Genomic DNA, 18132 nt, shown 5'->3' on the forward strand with positions numbered 1-18132 from the left:
AGTGGGAATCCTCCCAGGTTATTTCTTAAAACTATGTTTTTTTAAATTGATTTCAGAGAGAGGAAGGGAGAGGGAGAGAGAGATAGAAACATCAATGATGAGAGAGAATCATTGATCAACTGCCTCCTGCATGCCCCCAAATGGGGATCGAGCCCACAACCTGGGCATGTGCCCTGACTGGGAATCAAACCGGGACCTCCTAGTTCATGGGTCAATGATCAACCACTGAATCACACCAGCCAGGCCCTCCCAGGGTTTAATAGAGGAGAGAAAGGGATGTCTGAGTGGAGCCCCGGTTTTCGAGCCCCTGGTTCCTCCCCCCACTGCAGCATGACACTTGGAACCTAGAAGTTACCCTTCCTTGTCACTTTGCGGACGTTTTCCTTACTGCCCTGGTCTTACACCCCTCAATTACAGTCTCCCTGTCCTGAGGAGCCAAGTGAATCTTGGGGAAAGAGGAAGAGATGGTGAAGGGAGTGGAGAGATGGATAAGGTTGTGACCAGGAACTGATGCGGTGCTTTCCGACTTCCCTTTCCTAGACTCAAGCTGATGAGAGGGACATGGTGGTGTTACGACAGTCTCTTCCGTCACAGCCCTCAGGGTCAGCCCGCCCTTGTGTGCTCTCTGCCACAGCCCAGCCTTGCCCGCCCTGTCCCCAGTGGCCTGTCCTCTGGCTGAGGTGGGCAGGCCTGTTGGACAGCTGACCTGTTACAGATAATGGTAATCAGCTCCTCCCCACCTGGAGTTGTCTTGGCCTGCGGAGTTTCCACTCTGTGGGGTTTCCTTCTCTCTGTCCCATATCTATATGCTGCCCCTGGACCTTAGGGTTAGGAGTTAGAATCTGAGTGTTAGGGAAGATCCAGTTAAGTTGCCTTCTTTTCCTTAGCAGGTGACATGACTTGCTCAAGTTCATGATACTTACAGAACCAGCCTGGAACCTGGGTCTCCTTCTATGACCCACAGAGTCAGAATGGCAGGGCTGCGGCTGCAACCCACGTCATCCTCACCTGGAGTCCAGTGCCCTTTGGATCACTCTGTACTGCTGTGGAGTGTGTGCATGTGTGTGTGCGTGTGTGTGTGTGTGTGTGTGTGTGTGTGTGTGTATGTGAGAGAGAGAGAGAGAGAGAGAAAGAGAGGGAGGTGATGGGGGCGGGAGGACTCTGCCATGTGAAGCTCTCTTCTCTATCCTTTGCTCCATAGTCCCTAACAACCAATTCTATCATCCCCTAATTTGCTCCTCTTCTGTTTCCCCATCTATCCCATTCTCTCTCTCACCATTATTCCTTCTTTCCCTGGAAGAAATTTCTCCATGAAACTAGTTAGCTTTTCATAGTCCTAGGTCTATCTACTTCTCACCATCTTTTTAAAAACAATTTTATTGAGCCCTGGCCGGTTTTGCTTGGTGGTTAGAGCATCAGCCCTCAGACCAAAGGGTCATGGGTTAAATTCTGGGTCAAGGGCACATACCTGGGTTGCAGGTTGATCCCCAGCCCTGGTTGGGGCAGATGCAGGAAGCAACCAATTAATGTGTCTCTCTCACATTGATGTTTCTCTCTCTCCCTCCCTCCCTCCCTCTTTTTAAAAAAAAAATTTTTTTTATTGTTTTTTTTTACAGACAGGAAGGGAGAGAGATAGAGAGCCAGAAACATCGATGAGAGAGAAACATCCATCAGCTGCCTCCTGCACACGCCCCACTGGGGATGTGCCCGCAACCAAGGTACATGCCCTTGACCGGAATCGAACCCGGGACCCTTCAGTCTGCAGGCCGATGCTCTCTTCCACTGAGCCAAACCGGTTAGGGCATCCCTCCCTCTCTTTCACTAAGACCATCGGAAAACACAGATATTTACATTACGATTCATCAACAGTAGCAAAATTACAGTTATGAAGTAGCAACGAAAATAATTTTATGGTTGGGGGTCACCACAACATGCGGAACTGTATTAAAGGGTCGCAGCATTAGAAAGGTTGAGAACCACTGCTCTAGAGTGAGGATTAAAAAATATATATATAATAAAATTATAAAATAAAAACAATTTAATTGAACAATTTAATACCACATTTCTCAAAACTTTAAACTTATTGAGTAAATTAGCATTTATTCTGAACAATGACCGAGATTCTCTTTTTCTACTAGGCTATGTGTAATGGCGAAAACAGTTGGCACATACTATTAAAATTCCTTGTAACATTAAAACTAGGACATTGAAGTCATTATTAATTATTAACACAAACGGTTAATATTGCTACCTCTTTTTGAATCCTTGGTCTCCAGCAAACACTTTACATTCATTTACTCATTAGTGCCTATGACGTGGGGGTACTGGGTGTTCCCCGTTTTGTAGGTGAGGAGCCTGTGGCCCTCCTTGCTTCTTCACAGTGGAAACTGGGCCTTCGGACTCTTGCACTTGATTCCAATGACTCTGCTTTGAGAGCCCTGCTTCCGGTCCACTGTACTGTCCTTGGAGGCTCCCTGTGTGTTGGTAGAGGTGAGCTCCTCTGAGTCCAGCTTCAACTCTCCAGTTCTTCAGAGGCTGGGGGGTGGGGTGGAGTGAAGTCAGCCCAAGGTGGGGGACATCCAAGCTCCATTCTCACCTATGGATGCTCTGCCCTTAGGATCAGAGAGGGGAGGCCAGGAAAAGCCAGGCAGGGTGGACTCTGGGGTAGGGGGCTGAGCTGCTGGATCAAGGGGAGAAGGAACCAGGAGCTCTGATTCCAAGTCACAAAGCCCTTGGACCTCACTCCTCGGGTCTTCCTGCATTTCTAGCAAACTCAGACGCCAGGGGACCACGGGCCTGGGCTGGGTAGAGGGAAGGTCATTTTGCTCAGAGGACATCTGAGTGAACATTGTACCCTTGTGTGATTCCTTTTGGAGATGTCCTGCACGAAGTGGGGTGACATAAAATACCCAGAGTCAGGGAGTGGGGTCTGAATCACAGAGACAGACAGAAAAGTGGCCATGTGTCTAATGTAGCAAAATGGGCCCTTGGGTTTCAGGGTCTTAGGGAACATGCTCTGGGTGTCTCCGGCTCTCAGTTTTCTCATCTATAAAACAAGAAGGTGCAGTAGATTATCTCTGAGGTCACTTTGGACTGAAATACAGAATAATATTTGGGAAAAGGGCGCTGGGAACGTACTAGTAATATCTGATTGAGATATCTGGAATTCCCAAAGCGTTTTCACAGATATGATCTCATTAATGCTCATGACCCCGCTTTCCTGTGTTGCTGGGATAGGCATTGTTCCTCTCACTCAGTAATGAGAAGCCAAGACCCAGTGGAGGTGCTGTGTGAGGTCCCACCAATGTTTGGTGGCAGAGGCAGGCTCAGCGGCTGTGAGACCCAGCCAAAGCACAAGCTGGATGAGAACCAGATTGGGGGGGAGGGTGTGAAGGCCCCAAGCCAGGGCAGAAAACTGGGGTTAGGATTTACTCGGAGGTTTAGATCGGAAGGGTATGAGGGTGTCAGTGGAGAACTCTGGGAGAAAGGGAAGAGTTACTGGGGAATACCAAACCCTTGTCATGTATCAGACACAGATCTGCCGTTTCAATCAATCCTTACAGCAACCTCATGAAATGGGGTCTCACCATTTGGCACGTTGGAAAGCAGGCTCAGGAAGTTTAGATAGTTTGTCCAAGACCACCCAGCTAAAAAGCAGAGGACTCTGAACTGTACCCCAGGGAATTTGAACCCAAAGCCCTGGGTCTTTCTATTGCTATTCTATTGGGAGAAGCCAGGGGATGGGGGTTGAGGAGGGAGGGGGCTTACTGCCCGTGGGTGTTTGGTTGGAGGGTCAGGTTGGTGGATCCAGGACTGTGGAGCCTCTCACTGTGCTACAAAGAGTTAAAAAACCTTTGCCCCCTCCTCCCGCCTCTTCCCGCCTCCTCCAGCCTCCTCCCCCAAGTCCTTCCTGTCTTGCTGTTGCAACACCCATCAGCCTCTCTCCCTTCCCCTCCCACCTCCTCTTTGCTTTAATGTTCTCGTAGTTCGGACTCAGGCTTGGGTTCTGGCCTTCGGGGTTTGAGGCCCCTGGGACTGGAACCTGATCTTCATCCCAAGCTCAACCCCCCACCTCCCCTACCTAAGGCCAGGGCTCCACTTGGGACGTCCTGACCTGCTCATCCCGGGACTCCGGGACTCTGTCGCTGCCACTTTGCCTGCCGCCACCACTGCTGCCTCCGCTGCCTGAGCCCTGATGGGGGAGTGAGAGGCCATAGGTGGCCGGACATGGGCCTCCCCACCGTGCCTGGCCTGCTGCTGCCACTGGTGAGACCAGGGACCAGGGCGGAGTGGGCTGGTGGGCGCAGGGTGTCGCCGGCGGGCTGGAAGGAGCCCTCGCCGGGAGAGGGCTCAGGTTTCCCTGAATCAGGGGCAGGGGAGAAGTTTGAAAGGTGGGGAATGAAAGAGAGCTCTGGCCCCTGACAGCCAAGGATTTCACTGTGGTTAAGGGGTGTTTGAAAATGTGGGGACAGGTAATGGCCGAGGGTGGGGCAGATTTGGTAGGGAAAGGAAAGGAGTGAGGGAAGAAGTCAGTCTCTCAGATTCCAGATGATTCAGAACTCTGGCCCGGCCCTCTGGTCAGCTGGCCGGCCCAGGAGTGTGTTGGGGTGTGGAGGTGCGGCTGCCAGTGGGAGAGCAAACCCTGCTCGAGGGCAGGAGTTGGGCGATAGTGAAGTGAGGAAACAGAGTCGGGGAGAGGGGGCAGGTGGGTGTGGTAAGTTTGGGGTGCCGTATGGTGGGAGCTATGTGGGAATGGAGTGGGAACCGGCATGGGCCGCCCACTTTTGCTCCCCCCAGGCCGAGGCCTCCCACCTGGACGTTCTTGTTGGTTTGTTTGTTTGTTTGTTTTGAGGTGCCACACGTACAATGGTAAATCTGGTAACAATGGGGGCATTCTTCAACCTCTGCCTCTGCCTCAGTTTCCAGGCAGGTGTCCTCCGCTGGACTGCCCCTCTCTAGGTACTAGCACCAGCCCCACCTGGACACTGTCCCTCTGCCCGCCCGCCAGCCCCTCCCCACAGCCCTGGACAACAATCCCTTGGTTTCTTCTATAGTCAGATTGAGGAAGTTGGAAGAAAGTTGTTTTCGTCACTGGAAAATGTCCCTTTCTCTTGCCTTTGTCTTATGTGAAGGTATCCCTTATCGCTCTCTGTGTCTGGAGTCACCCTGTGCAGATGCCCGGAGTCCCCCACCGCCCCTCACCCCCTCACCCCCCCACCTGGCTGGGTGCATTTCCCACCTGTGATGCCCAGTTTCTTCTGAGTCCCTCCCACCCATGGCTCCTTCCTCTCCTTCCTCAGGGTGTTAGCTTTGTCTTCCAGAAATCTCCTCAGACTTCTCAGAGTCTCCTTTTGGAAACTCTTTCTCTTGAGTTCCCTCCCTCTCCCTCTCTTTTCCATATTTCTAGACCGTAGTGTCCCACGCAACCTCTCTCTACCCTAATCTTCGGGTTCTCCCACCTCCTGTCTCCCAGCCCCGTCTCTTCCCTTCTTTCACGGCGGGCCTCCCAGGTCACCCCATCCAGCTGCTCTGCTATCTTCTCTTCTCTTTTTGGCAGTAGATTCAGTTCTGGCTTCCTCACATGCTAGTTGCCTAAACTTGAGCAGGTTATGTAACCCCTCCATGCCATGGTTTCCTTATCTCTAACATGAACCTAATAGTCACTACCTCATAATGTTGTTTGAAAGATTAAATAGATTGGTATATTTTAAATATTCAATTTATTAAGTGTCTGCTCTGTGCTAGAGACACTGTTTTAGGTGTTGGGACTACAGAATACACAAAATCACTGCCCTCATAGAGTCTACATTCTAGAAGAGGGATAGGGTGGAGCAAATAGAAAGTGCTCAGTAAATGCTAGCTTTTACATTGTTAGTGTTAGGAATACATAGTAAAGTACAGTAGTTATTCCTTGATGACTACTGTATTTGGAAAACAGGTGACAGTAGCCCAAACAGATAAAGGAAAGTGTCTGGGGGCTGGGTCTGATCTGATCCAGCCCAGGTGAGCGTCTGACACCAGCTCAGCCTGGAGTTGGAGGAGAAACGGGGGGTATGCAAGGTCTGGATAAGGCTGTCCATGAACTTTCCAGCTGCTCACCACTCAATGGGCAATTCGGAGCACACAGTGTGTGTGTGTGTGTGTGTGTGTGTGTGTGTGTGTGGGTGTGTTGGGGAGGGTGTGGGAAAGAATACAGGAGAGAGTGTGATCAGCAAACAGGACGTTGTTATTCTCAAAGAGCTTACAGTCTAGGAGCCAAGACAGCTTTCAGCAAAAATACGATTTCGGAACAGTCTGGAGGGTCATCTTCACAAAAGCATCGTGACGCGGTGCCCTGGGACACCAATCGAGTGTTGTCCTTCTGCCTTTTCTTGGGTAGCAGATCTCAGCTCTAGTGTCCGTGCTCCTGGAGCACACCTTGCACAGACCGCAGAGCCTGCCAGTGGCTGTCTGCAACCCATGGAGAACGCACGAGAGCATGAGCGGTGTTGTTTCATCTCTGCCTCCCTGGCGCATAGATTTTGAAAAAATATATGTTTTTAATTGATTTTCTTTAGAGAGAGAGGAAGGGAGAGGGGGCGAGAAAGAAACATGATCAGTTGCCTCTGACCAGGGATCGAGCCCACACCCTGGGTATGTGCCCTGACCAGGAATCGAACTGGGGACCTTTTGGTGCCTGGGACAGGTCGATGCTCAACCATCTGAGCCACACCGGCCAGGGCCCTGGTGCATAGATTGATTGCTCCTTAACTATTTGTTGAATGAATAAAGGAACAAAAGATTGGTTAGATGGGATGAGGTAGGGAAAACCTTGTAGAAAAGTGGATTTGCCCTGGCTGGATGGCTGAGTTGGTTGGAGTGTCATCCCATACACCCAAAGGTTTCAGGTTTGATTCTCGGTCAGGGCACATACCTAAGGTTGCAGTTCCATCCTGGAAAGGGCATGGGGTGCCGTCGGGGTGTGGGGTGCATATGGGAGATCCATGTTTCTCTCTTTCTCATCCTTCCTCTCCCTCTAAAAATCAGTGAACATATATCCAGGGGTGAAGAGTAAAAAGAGAAAGGAAAAGTGGATTTAGAGCTGAGATTCGAAGTCACTGACTGGCAGGGAGGCTAGAAAGAAGGGAGACTGGTTGAGGAAAATTAGAGAAAGGGAGAGAGGGGTTTTGTGTTGGGTGGTGGTGGCAGGAAGCTGAACACCTTGGCTGGAGTGGAAGACCATGTTGAGCAGTGGTTCTCAACCTTCCTAATGCCGCGACCCTTTAATAGAGTTCCTCATGTTGTGGTGACCCCCAACCATAAAATTATTTTCGTTGCTACTTCATAACTGTAATTTTGCTACTGTTATGAATTGTAATGTAAATATCTGTGTTTTCTGATGGTCTTAGGCTGTACAGCAGCGGTTCTCAACCTGAACCGCTAGCAGGGTCACATCAGACCATCGGAAAACACAGATATTTACATTGTGATTCATTAACAGTAGCAACGAAAATAATTTTATGGTTGGGGGTCACCACAACATGAGGAACTGTATTAAAGGGTCGCGGCATTAGGAAGGTTGAGAACCACTGATGTTGAGGAACAATAAATGAGAATGAACCTTGGCTGATATGGCTCAGTTGGTTGAGTGTTGTCCCATGCACCGAGAGGTCACCAATTCGATTCCCAGCCAGGGCACATGCCTGGATTGCAGGCTCAATCCCCCAATCAATGGTTTTCTCAACGATGTTTCTCTCTCTCTCTTTCTCCCTTCCTTCCTCTCTAAAATCAATAATAAAATAAAATAAACATAAAAAATTAAAAAAAAGAAAGAAATGAGCCCTAGTGGGTTTGGCTCAGTGGATAGAGCATTGGCCTACAGAGCGAAGGGTCCCGGGTTTGATTCCAGTCAAGAGCACGTACCTTGGTAGCAGGATCCTCCCCCGGCCGGGTCCCTGGTCAGGGCTCAAGCGGGAGTCAACCAATCAATGTGTTTCTCTCACCTTGATATTTCTCTCTGTCTTTCCCTCTCTCTTCCACTCTCTCTAAAAATCAATGGAAAAATATCCTCAGGTGAGGATTTAAAAAAAAAAAGAAAAAGAAATAAATAAGAAAATTGGAGGGAGTATGAGAGGGGATGAAAAGAGAATCTTGAACTGTGGTCCCAGGTACAAGAATTCATTCATTCATTCATTCATTCATTCGTTCGTTCGTTCATTCGTTCACTCATTCATTCAGAAAGGGTGCTCTGAGGGCCCACTGTCCAGGAATGTGTTCAGAATAGTAGTGAGACGCCTCTGCTATTCTCAGGATAGCAGTGACCTGTGGAAACGATGTCGAGGTCAGGCTCTGGAGAGGAAGATTCCCACACATGTGGGTGCAAGTTAAAGCATGAGTGCAGATAAGGAAGTCTGTGGGATGGGTTGGAGCAGGAAAGGGGCTGGGCAGTCTGCTGGATGACAGTTGCAGGAATCCAGGTGTGAGGCAACCATGGACATGGAGAGGGCCCCAAGATTAGAGGAGGGACTGGCAAGAGGAATGACAGCCTGGATGGCAGCAGGGGTGGGGCGGGCCCTGAGGAGAGAAAGGTGGCAGAGGTCTCAGCATTGGTGCCGAGAAGGTGGTGGTGCGACATTTCTCTAGGGCGGGAGATGATGGATTTAATTTGGGGCATGCTAAGGGTCCGGGGAATAGCCAAGTGAAGTACGTGTCTTAACAAGCCAGAGCGGAGGTTCTCAAACTCTTATCGGCCTTTGTATCATTCTGTATCATTCGTAGGTGCTGCTTTTACTCACCAGTGACTCTCAAAGGGAGAGGGAGGGAACACTTATCACAATCTCCAGTGAGGGTGTGCATGTGTGGGATGGAGGCGGGTTCTTTAAGAACTCTCCCCTGGAGATAAATATATTTCTAAGGGGAGGGGGGATACTGACTCCCTACTCCCCTCTTTGGAAATCATTGGCTTCATCTCGAGTGGAGGACAGATCAGCCATTAGGTCAACCTTGTGTGTTTTTTTGCCCCCCCTGGCCCCCCAGTTCTGGGTGCTGAGAAGATACCCAAGAAGATAGGTCACTATCTCTGACCAAGATACTCTCTCTGGTCTCTTAGAGAGTTTATGGTCTAGTGGGAAGATCATATCTACTCACCCAAGATAATTCTATTACGATAAGCGCCAAGAATACACAAAGTTAATTCGTGTTATTAAAGTTCACAGGGGGCTGAGCATCTAATGAGCTTGGGTAAGGGAAGCCTCATTAACGGAGAGCTTCAGGGCAGGGAGGTGTGATTGCAACGGGGCTTTAGAGAAGCTTCATGAGCTCCTCAAAGGTTCTGACATTAAGTGAACAAACACACTGTGACGGACAAACTCTAGCCCATGTGGCTCAGCTGGTTGGGCATCATCCTGTGCACCGAACGGTTGCTAGTTCAGTTCCTGGTCCGGGCACATGCCTGGGTTGCGGGCTCGATCCCTGGTAGGGGATGTGCAGGAGGCAGCTGATCCATGTTTTCCTCTGATATTTCTCTCTTTTCTTCTTTTTCTAAAAACCAATGAAAGTCTTTTAAAAATTCTTACGGGGAAAGGGAACCGCTGAGCAGTCTGGTGAGGTAGCTGGGTCAGAGTAGACCACAGGGTCGCTTTCCACCCCCTGCTGCAGCCCCAGCACAGGAAGTCACACTTTAAAGCCTGCCCAGACGGAAGTTGTGGGGGAGTTGGAGGGGTGCTGGGCCACCCCCTCAGCTGTCTCTCCACAGGCACCCCCGGCTTCCTGCCCTTCCCCTGCTCCAAGTAACAGTTACACAAGCTGGCGTCTGGGTGCTCTGAGCTCACCCGCTTCTGCTGTTTTGCTGCAAGATGCAGCTGCTAAGGATGGTGCTCACTGGAGCCAGCCAGTGCTAACAAAGGGCGCCGCTGCTGGGGGCCACAAGAGACCTGGGCGATGGTACTGACTGTCTGGCGTCCCTTCTTGTTTGCTCTCTCCTGGAAGTGGGTATCCAGGGCTCCAGGGCTTTTCCTGTGCTGCCAGTGTGTTTGGGGAGGGACTGAGGAGGCAGAACTGGCCTTATTTCCTAAGGATTGTCTGGGACCCCAGACAAGTCCCCAGACTCAACCCTAACTGGCCAGAACCAGCTAGGCTGTGGGAATGCAGCAAATCTGGTGGGAGAGCGGCAGCCTTAGTTGGCTTCCTTCTGGAACTGGGGCCTGGGAGAGAACCCAGGGATGGGGCTTATCTGTAGGGACTGGTTGAACTGGGAGGAGGAGCCAGGATGGAGCCTAGTCTAAAGGAAGGATGCTGAGGGGTGGGAAGGAATTGGGGAAGGGATTGAGTGGCTCTCAGGGAGGGGTGGGTAGTGACTTGATGGGAGGAAGCCAGGGGTTGAGGGAGACTTTCCTTTGGGATGGAATGGGAGAGGGAGCCACTTCCCGAAATATGGGGCCCCAGTGGGACAGGGGTCCTTTGCCTGACTCTTTTGAGAAGGAGGGGAGGGCGGAAAGGGGGCGCACAGGAGGAAGAGATCCGGTGCTACCATCTGCTGGCTGGCCCCTTAGTCTTTCTGCTGACTCATGAACCCTGAGGAGCTGGGGAACTGCTGGTTCCCTCTCCCCTCCCCCAGGTCCTCTCCCTCCCTCTGGCCTGAGTCACTGGGCGGTGCTTCTGGGAAAAGGTTTCCCTTTCCCGGATTTGACTTAACCCCCAAAGTGCTGCCGAAGGAGGGGACACGTGGCCGAGAAAGCTTCCCTCCCTCCCGCCTTCCTGGGAAGTTTATTCCTCACAGGCTAGAGGTCCCTGAAAAGCTCCCCCCAAAGCTGTCCTGGAACTGGAAGCCCTCACGCGCCCCCCCCCCCTCCCCGCCCCCCAGTTCATCCTGGTTCTGCCTTTGCCGGATGGCTTAGCTCCCAGCCTCCCTGGATGGAATGCCAAGTGCCCACGACCTTAGGTGCTGTGAGCTCTCCTTCGGGAAAAGCTCTTCTTTCGGGATCGGGAAGTTCTTCTCATTAACTTCTCACACTCTTCCTGTTGCCCTGGAAGCCCCAGTCCTGCTCAGGGGAAATGGTGCAGGCGCCCGCCGCCACCCGCCCCCCCCCCCCAAAAAAAAACCCCGGAGTGGGCCAGGAAGGGCTGCTGCCCTCTGAGGAGGGGGGCATGCGTCTTTGGGAGCTGCTCGGGTTTGCTGCTGAGTTTCTGAGTGTGGCTTCCTCTGTGGGTGCCCGAGGCCCGGGCGGGCGTTGGGGTTGCTGCAGTGTCTCCCAGGGGGTGACTGAGGTGCATGAGCTGTCTACCTGCCTGTTGATATGCGGGGCCACTGGGGCTGCGGGCTGCTAGGCCCTCCTGTCAGGGCCGAGGTTTCCGTGATCTGATGAGTCGTGGCTCCCCATTATTTAATGTACTTTGAGGACATCCTCTTTTCTTTACATTAAACAGCTCTTACAGCAGAGAAACAAAAACCGAGAACTAGGAAAAGCCAGCAAGAGGCTGAGCAAGGAGCAAAGTCTGGGTTGGATGGAGCTCAGCACTGACCCTGGCTTTGCTGTCCAGGCACCTAAGCCAGAAATGAGGTTTTTTTTTTTTTTTTGGGGGGGGGGGGGGGCTGAGCTCCATGGGCTTGGCCCACGGCTTCCAGAACGCCTGGGTGTGCAAAGAGCTTTGGGACTCCCTGGCCCCCCCCTTCGCTCCTGACTTGACTGAAACTTGAGCTGGATCCCCAGCCTCTGGCCACTACATGCCTTTGCCTACTCCTGTCTCCATGGGAATTTTGTCACCCCCCTGACCCATCCTTGACCATGAACTTTCCCTTTGACTCCCCTCCCACTGGCCCTGGCGGACCTGGATTATTTGTGCAGATTAGGTGGTGGAAGGGGTGTGGCCTGGAGTCTGAGGGTGGGATTCTGAGTGAGTTTTTGATACAAATTTATCAAGAAACTCATGCTTCTGCCCTGGAACGGTGCCCACAGGGACAGCACTTACCTCCATTCCACTGGGATCTGACTAAGAACCTTGTTGCTGGTATAACATAATATAGGAACAGTGATCCCATTGGCCACCTCTGCGAACGTTCCCTTTGTGGTAACACAGCACCCAGAGAAACAACCTCAATCGCTGGGACTGCTTCTTGGGAAGGAAGGGACAGAATTGAGGTAACCTGTCAGTTACCAATTAAAAACAACAACAACTCATTCTTGAACATCTGCCCTGTGCCCAACACTGTTAGCGGCTATGCGGAAATAGGATAAGATACAGCTGGGCCTGGGGTCTCCCAGGCTTGAGTTGAAGGGACACAGGACATTACTACACAGGATAACTAGAGGACAATTATGCACTAGGTTGCACGGAGCCAACTGTTCAAGCTCAGATCCTGATGGGATCTCCTCTGCTGATTCTTTCCCAGGTGCTCCTGGCACTGTTGGTGGAAATATTCCCCTCAGGGGTCATTGGACTGGTCCCTCACTCCAGGAACCGGGAGAAGAGAGACAGCCAGTGTCCCCAAGGAAAATACAACCACCCTCAAAATAGCTCCATTTGCTGCACGAAGTGCCATAAAGGTAGGAGGAAGTGGTAGCCGTGAATCTCCTCGTTGTGGGCCCTGCTACTTTCTTTCCTTTTGTCCCCCAGTCTCCTAACTTAGCTGCTTCTCTTTGGCTGAGATTTTCTCCCTCCTTTCCTCTCTGGAGAGTGGCCTCGGCTGCAGCCTAACCCAGACCCTCCCAATCACAGGGACCTACCTGTACAATGACTGCCCAGCTCCAGGGCGGGACACAGACTGCAAGGAGTGTGAAAACGGCACCTATACTGCTTTTGAGAACTTCCTCAGACAATGCGTCAGCTGCTCCAAATGCCGGAAAGGTGAGTCTCAGGAGAGGGCAAGGGCTGTAAGTAGGATGGGCCAGGTGGGCATTGAGAGGGGTGTGCGTGCCTATCCACCTGTGGGGGTGTGCAATCTGTGCCGCTGGGTGTGGGCAGAAGTGCGTGTGCCTGTGTGATAGAGTGTGTGGGTGGGTGAGAGTGCGTGCCACAGAGAAAGGCTCCTACCCCAACTCTTCCCCTCACCAGAAATGGACCAGGTGGAGATTTCTCCTTGCAAGGTGGACCAGAACACAGTGTGTGGCTGCAGGAAGAACCAGTACCAGGAGTCTTTGGGTGCAAATCTTTTCCGGTGCCGGAACTGCAGCCCCTGCCTCAATGGCACGGTGCAAATCTCCTGTGAGCATGGCCCTTCTGACCCCAGCCCCATCCTCATTGCAGGGGTGGGCCCTGTCTTAGGGGGAGGGTCTCCCCCTTTCTGTACCCCTTTCCCAAGAAGCAGCACTTTTCCATCCTCCCCACTCCTGCAGTCTGTGGGGACACCTCCACTCGGGCCATCTGTCCCGGCCCCTCCCAGCTCCCCCTCTGCTCCTCAGGCTACAGGCCAGCCCTTCTCTGACTGTGTTGCCCTCTCCCCACAGGCAGTGAGAAGCAGAACACCGTGTGCAACTGCCACGCAGGGTTCTTCCTAAAAGACAACAAGTGCATCCCCTGTGATAAGTGAGTATCTCCCAGCTGCTGGGCACTGGGTGGCTGTGGTGAGAGCCACCAGCAGGACAAGGGAGACACCCCGGGGTGCTCTGGCTCCCATTGGTTGGTTAAGTGGGAGACACTTCATGTCAAGACAGCAGGTAGACCTTCTCCTTTCCCCCAACTTATTGGTCAAATCTTAAGAAGTCTTTGGGGACAGAGGCTCAGACACCAGGGACTTGTAGTTCTTCGAACTCAGGCATTCAGATTCTTCTTTTTCTGACATTGAAATTCTTGGGTGACAGTGTCTATAATTAATTCTCATCTCTGAAATCAGACTGCATCTTACAACAATGGATGATGTAGCATGGTTTGATTGGTAGCTCTGTGTGAGTGTTTTATGCAAATAATGGTGCCTCCTAGTGTTGATGGTATTGTAGGTTTCATGCAATATGGTATTTCCTCCCCAGTCCCTTTGACCAGGCCTCCGCACTCCTGGCTCTACAGAGGCTGTTCTTGCATACTTGCTTGCAAAGAAGAAACTCTGAGGGCTCTAAAGTTGAACTGACCTGGGTTTAAATCTCAACCTAGCCATTTATTGGCTGTGCACCTTTGGGCAAGTGATGTAACATCTCTGAGTCTTAGTTGTTTTTTTTTTTTTTTTTTTTTTTACCTTTAAAGTATGGGTAATGCCTGGCAGGTGTGGCTCAGTGACTGAGCATTGGCCCATGAACCAGGAGGTCACGATTCCATTCCCGGTCAGGGCACATGCCCAGCTTGCAGGCTCCATCCCCAGTAGGGGGTGTGCAGAGGCAGCAGATTAATGATTCTCTCTCATTAATCAGCTGCCTCTGCACATCTGATTAATGATTCTCTCTCATCATTGATGTTTCTCTCTCTCTCTCTCTCTCTCTCTCCCCCTCTCCCTCTACTCTCCTCTCTCTAAAAATCAATAAAATATGTTACAAAAAATAAAGTAAGGGTCATGACATCCACTTGGCGAAGTTGTAAGAACCACGATCTATGGCTACGACATGTCTGATAAGAAACTCTTTTTTTTTTCCTGCTAAGACAAGTTTTGTCTCTGCTTGAAAGAGCTTTACACCCATCCCATATGGTTCTCATCATGAGCTTGTGAATCTGAATCTTTCTGCTTTCAGATTTCTGGTGAGAACTCACCTTCTCAAGATCCTTCTAGGCCTCCCATGTAGTTCTCATCACTCCACGCTGCCCAGTGACCACTCCCAACATGGGAAGATGTGCTTGTCCTAGAGTGCTCTCCGGTGCCGGCCAGCTATGTGTATTTTTAAAATTTTCACATGCATGTTTGACCCCTCCCTCAAAGTCAGGTATTGTCTATAGCAGTGCCATCTTGAGAAAAAGCTCTTTAACCTCAATTTGCCACAGGATTCTCTTCAGCAGAACAATGATAAAGTAACAATCCAATGACAGCTACCATTTGTTGAGCACGTACTATATGGCAGGCAGGATTTTCTCACTCAGTCCTCAATCCTGTTAGGTGGGTAGGATCCCTGTTTTCCTGATGAGGAAACAGAGACTTACAGGTTACATGACTTCCTTGGAGTCACACTGCAGGCCAGTGATTGGGCTGGAATTTAAAACCCAACCCTGACTGCTTTTTTTTTTTTAATATATTTTATTGATATTTTGCAGAGAGGAAGGGAGAGGGATAGAAAGCTAGAAACATCGATGAGAGAGAAACATCGACCAGCTGCCTCCTGCACAACCCCCACCGGGGATGTGCCCGCAACCAATGTACATGCCCTTGACCGGAATCGAACCTGGGACCCCCCAGTCCGCAGACCGACGCTCTATCCACTGAGCCAAACCGGTTTCGGCCCTGACTGCTTTTAACTGTTTTCCTACACGGCCTCTTCAAGATCAACTCCAGTTTTAAACTAAGTTACTTACAAAATATTTTTGATTGATTTCAGAGAGGGAGAGAGAGTAGAACATCAATGATGAGAGAGAATCACTGCTTGGCTGCCTCCTGCACACCCTCTACTGGAAACTGAGCCCACAACCCAGACATGTGCCCTTGACCGTAATCGAACCCGGGACCCTTCAGTCTGCAGGCTGACGCTCTATCCACTGAGCCAAACCAGCTTGGGCTAAATTAGATGATTTTGTGTTCATTTGTTTCATTCCTTTGCATCAGTTCCCAAGCTAGTTTTAATTTTCATTCTTTTTTTAAGAGATAGTTAAAATACTTGTAAAGCAGAGAATTCTCAACAATGCGTTTTTTTCTTTTCTTCTTCTTTTCTTTTTAACCTGTATTTTTATGGTAGGGTCCCTACTCACCTGCGCAATTTCTTCTTTCAGTTGTGAGAAAAACACGGAGTGCACGAAGTTGTGCCCATTCACAGGTGAAGTTATTGGGAGCCCCCCGGACACAGGTGAGGAGAAATGACCCGGTGCCCATGCTCACCTGCCCCGTCCTAACCTCGCCCCCGCACCCACCCATCCGCCCTGCTTCCTCCCGCAGCCGGCCCTGATCACAATCTGCTTTGTCTCCAGTGCTGCTGTCCCTGGTGATCTTCTTTGGTTTCTGCCTTCTCTGCCTCCTCTTCATGGGCTTAACATGCCACGTCCAACGGTGGAAGCCCAAGCTCCAGTCCATCGGTGAGTGGGGCCGCTGAGGGGGGGAAGGGTGCCGGTGGGGACTGAGAGGAGGCCGGGTGGTAAGACGCACCGGCGCTGAGGGGAGTGAGCATCCCCCCAGGTCGCTGCGGACGGCTCCCTTGGTGGGAGGCGGCCCTGGATGGTGGTGAGAGGTCACACTGCATCAGTAGCTCTCATCCCTGGGACCACATGGGCCCTGAAGCATGCCACCACAAGTCCCCGGGGCCAGCCCCAGTACGGGCGCCAGGGCTGAGAGAGGAAGTGAAATTTGTGACATATTGTTTTGTTTTTTTTTTTTTTTCTCAGTTTGTAGGAAATCGACACCTGCAAAGGAGGTAAGATGACACCAGGGACCCCCTCTCCCCCCAACTTCCCTGACTGTCCATTGTAATCTTGTAAGAACCAAATCAGGTTTTGTCGCCCCTGACCCTCAGGATCCCCTCACTCCCTCTAGTCCCAACCCCATCCGGAATAGAGAGGGCCGGGCTGTTTTTACTCTCCCCCACGAATGCTGGACCTCGTCTCTTTCAGGGGGTGCCGGAGCTCCTGGCCTCCGCCCCAGGCTTCAGCCCCACCACAGGCTTCAGTCCCATCCCCAACTCCATGCCAAGTCCTCCCTTTACCCCCGGTGACTGGTCCGACTTCAGAGCTGCACCACCGCCCGGAGAGATGGTCCCATCCCACCAGGGGGCCGGCCCTCTCCTCACCGCGGCTCCAGCCTCCACCCCCAGCGCCACCCTGCTTCAGAAGTGGGAGGGCAGCACCTGCGCGCAGCGCCCAGATGGTGAGCACCCGGCCAGGAATCCGGTTGGGGGTGGGGGGGGGTGGGGGCAGGCGGGCGGGGCTCCAAGAGAGCACGTGCACGAGCCGGGAGCCGGCCCCGGGCGGGCCTGGGAGCCGCAGCCTCCAGGCTCACCCCCGCTTCCCTGCAGCGGACCCTGCGACGCTGTACGCCGTGGTGGACGGCGTGCCCCCGTCGCGCTGGAAGGAGTTCATGCGGCGCCTGGGGCTGAGCGAGCACGAGATCGAGCGGCTGGAGCTGCAGAACGGCCGCTGCCTGCGCGAGGCGCACTACAGCATGCTGGCGGCCTGGCGGCAGCGCACGCCCCGGCGCGAGGCCACGCTGGAGCTGCTGGGCCTCGTGCTCCGCGACATGGACCTGCTGGGCTGCCTGGAGGACATCGAGGCGGCTCTGCGCAGCCCCGCCTCCCTCTCCCTGCAGCCCCACCTACCCCGGTGAGGCCACGCCCCCGGGAGGGGCCTGCCCGGAGCTCGGCGGTTTCCTGCCCCAGGACCTCGGGAGGACATCGCCAGAGGCCCTCGGGACCTCCTTTTTTTCTGCAGAGGGAAGGGTCTTGGAGGGGCAGGCACGAGCTGGCAGCCACTCACTTGGTGCTACTCCCTCAGTGTTCAGAGCTCTCTCAGCTGTCTGAGCACTGCCGGAGGGTCAGCTGTGCGTGTGCATGTGCGTGTATGTGTGTGTGTGTGTGTGTGAGAGAGAGAGGGAAGGAGAGAATGTAGATGGGTCGATGTGTTGTGTGCGGTTGTGAGAGTGTGAGTGTGCCCCGAGCCCAAGCGGGTGGTTGTGGGGACGGCAGGCGCTAGGGCCTCGTCCCTGTTTCCGGCCTGGAGGACCCATCAAGGCCCTTTAGCAGGCCTGGTTGGTCCCGGGCCTTTTCCACATACATAAGCAATCCGTATCAATGATGTCATGCTAATCGAAACCCGGCACCCCTCGGTTCCCTGCCCGGACAAGCACCGAGTAAGCTGAGCTGTCCTGGGCAGGGACAAGCACACACCGTGGAGCCTCCCGCTGGAGCTGTGGACTTTTGTAAATACACTAAAACTGGAGAATTAAAGCTCTGCTCCTGGAGGGGGTGCTCTCTCTGAGTGGTGGTGGGAGCCCCGGGCAGGACCTGGGTCCTGCTGGGTGGGATGGTGACCAGTCCACTCGGGCCAGGTACCCCGCCGCCGTCATGCCCGCTGCCAGCGGGGCAGCCTGTGTGCACTGCTGCCCCC

The 18132-nt window shown here is 52.5% G+C and overlaps 1 protein-coding gene across 1 annotated transcript; it reads left to right on the plus strand.

Annotated features, from left to right (window-relative positions):
* The first annotated feature begins 3928 nt into the window (after positions 1-3928).
* TNFRSF1A (TNF receptor superfamily member 1A) lies at positions 3929-17986 on the plus strand. Its single transcript, XM_028150335.2, has 10 exons — positions 3929-4266; positions 12368-12521; positions 12694-12822; positions 13030-13179; positions 13422-13500; positions 15814-15887; positions 16009-16113; positions 16420-16448; positions 16645-16897; positions 17046-17986. The coding sequence occupies exons 1-10, from the start codon at positions 4228-4230 to the stop codon at positions 17351-17353; spliced, it is 1320 nt and encodes a 439-aa protein (XP_028006136.2). The 5' UTR covers positions 3929-4227; the 3' UTR covers positions 17354-17986.
* Positions 17987-18132: the final 146 nt, after the last annotated feature.

This window comes from Eptesicus fuscus, chromosome 7, assembly GCF_027574615.1.
Source record: "Eptesicus fuscus isolate TK198812 chromosome 7, DD_ASM_mEF_20220401, whole genome shotgun sequence".
Lineage (NCBI taxonomy): Eukaryota > Metazoa > Chordata > Mammalia > Chiroptera > Vespertilionidae > Eptesicus > Eptesicus fuscus.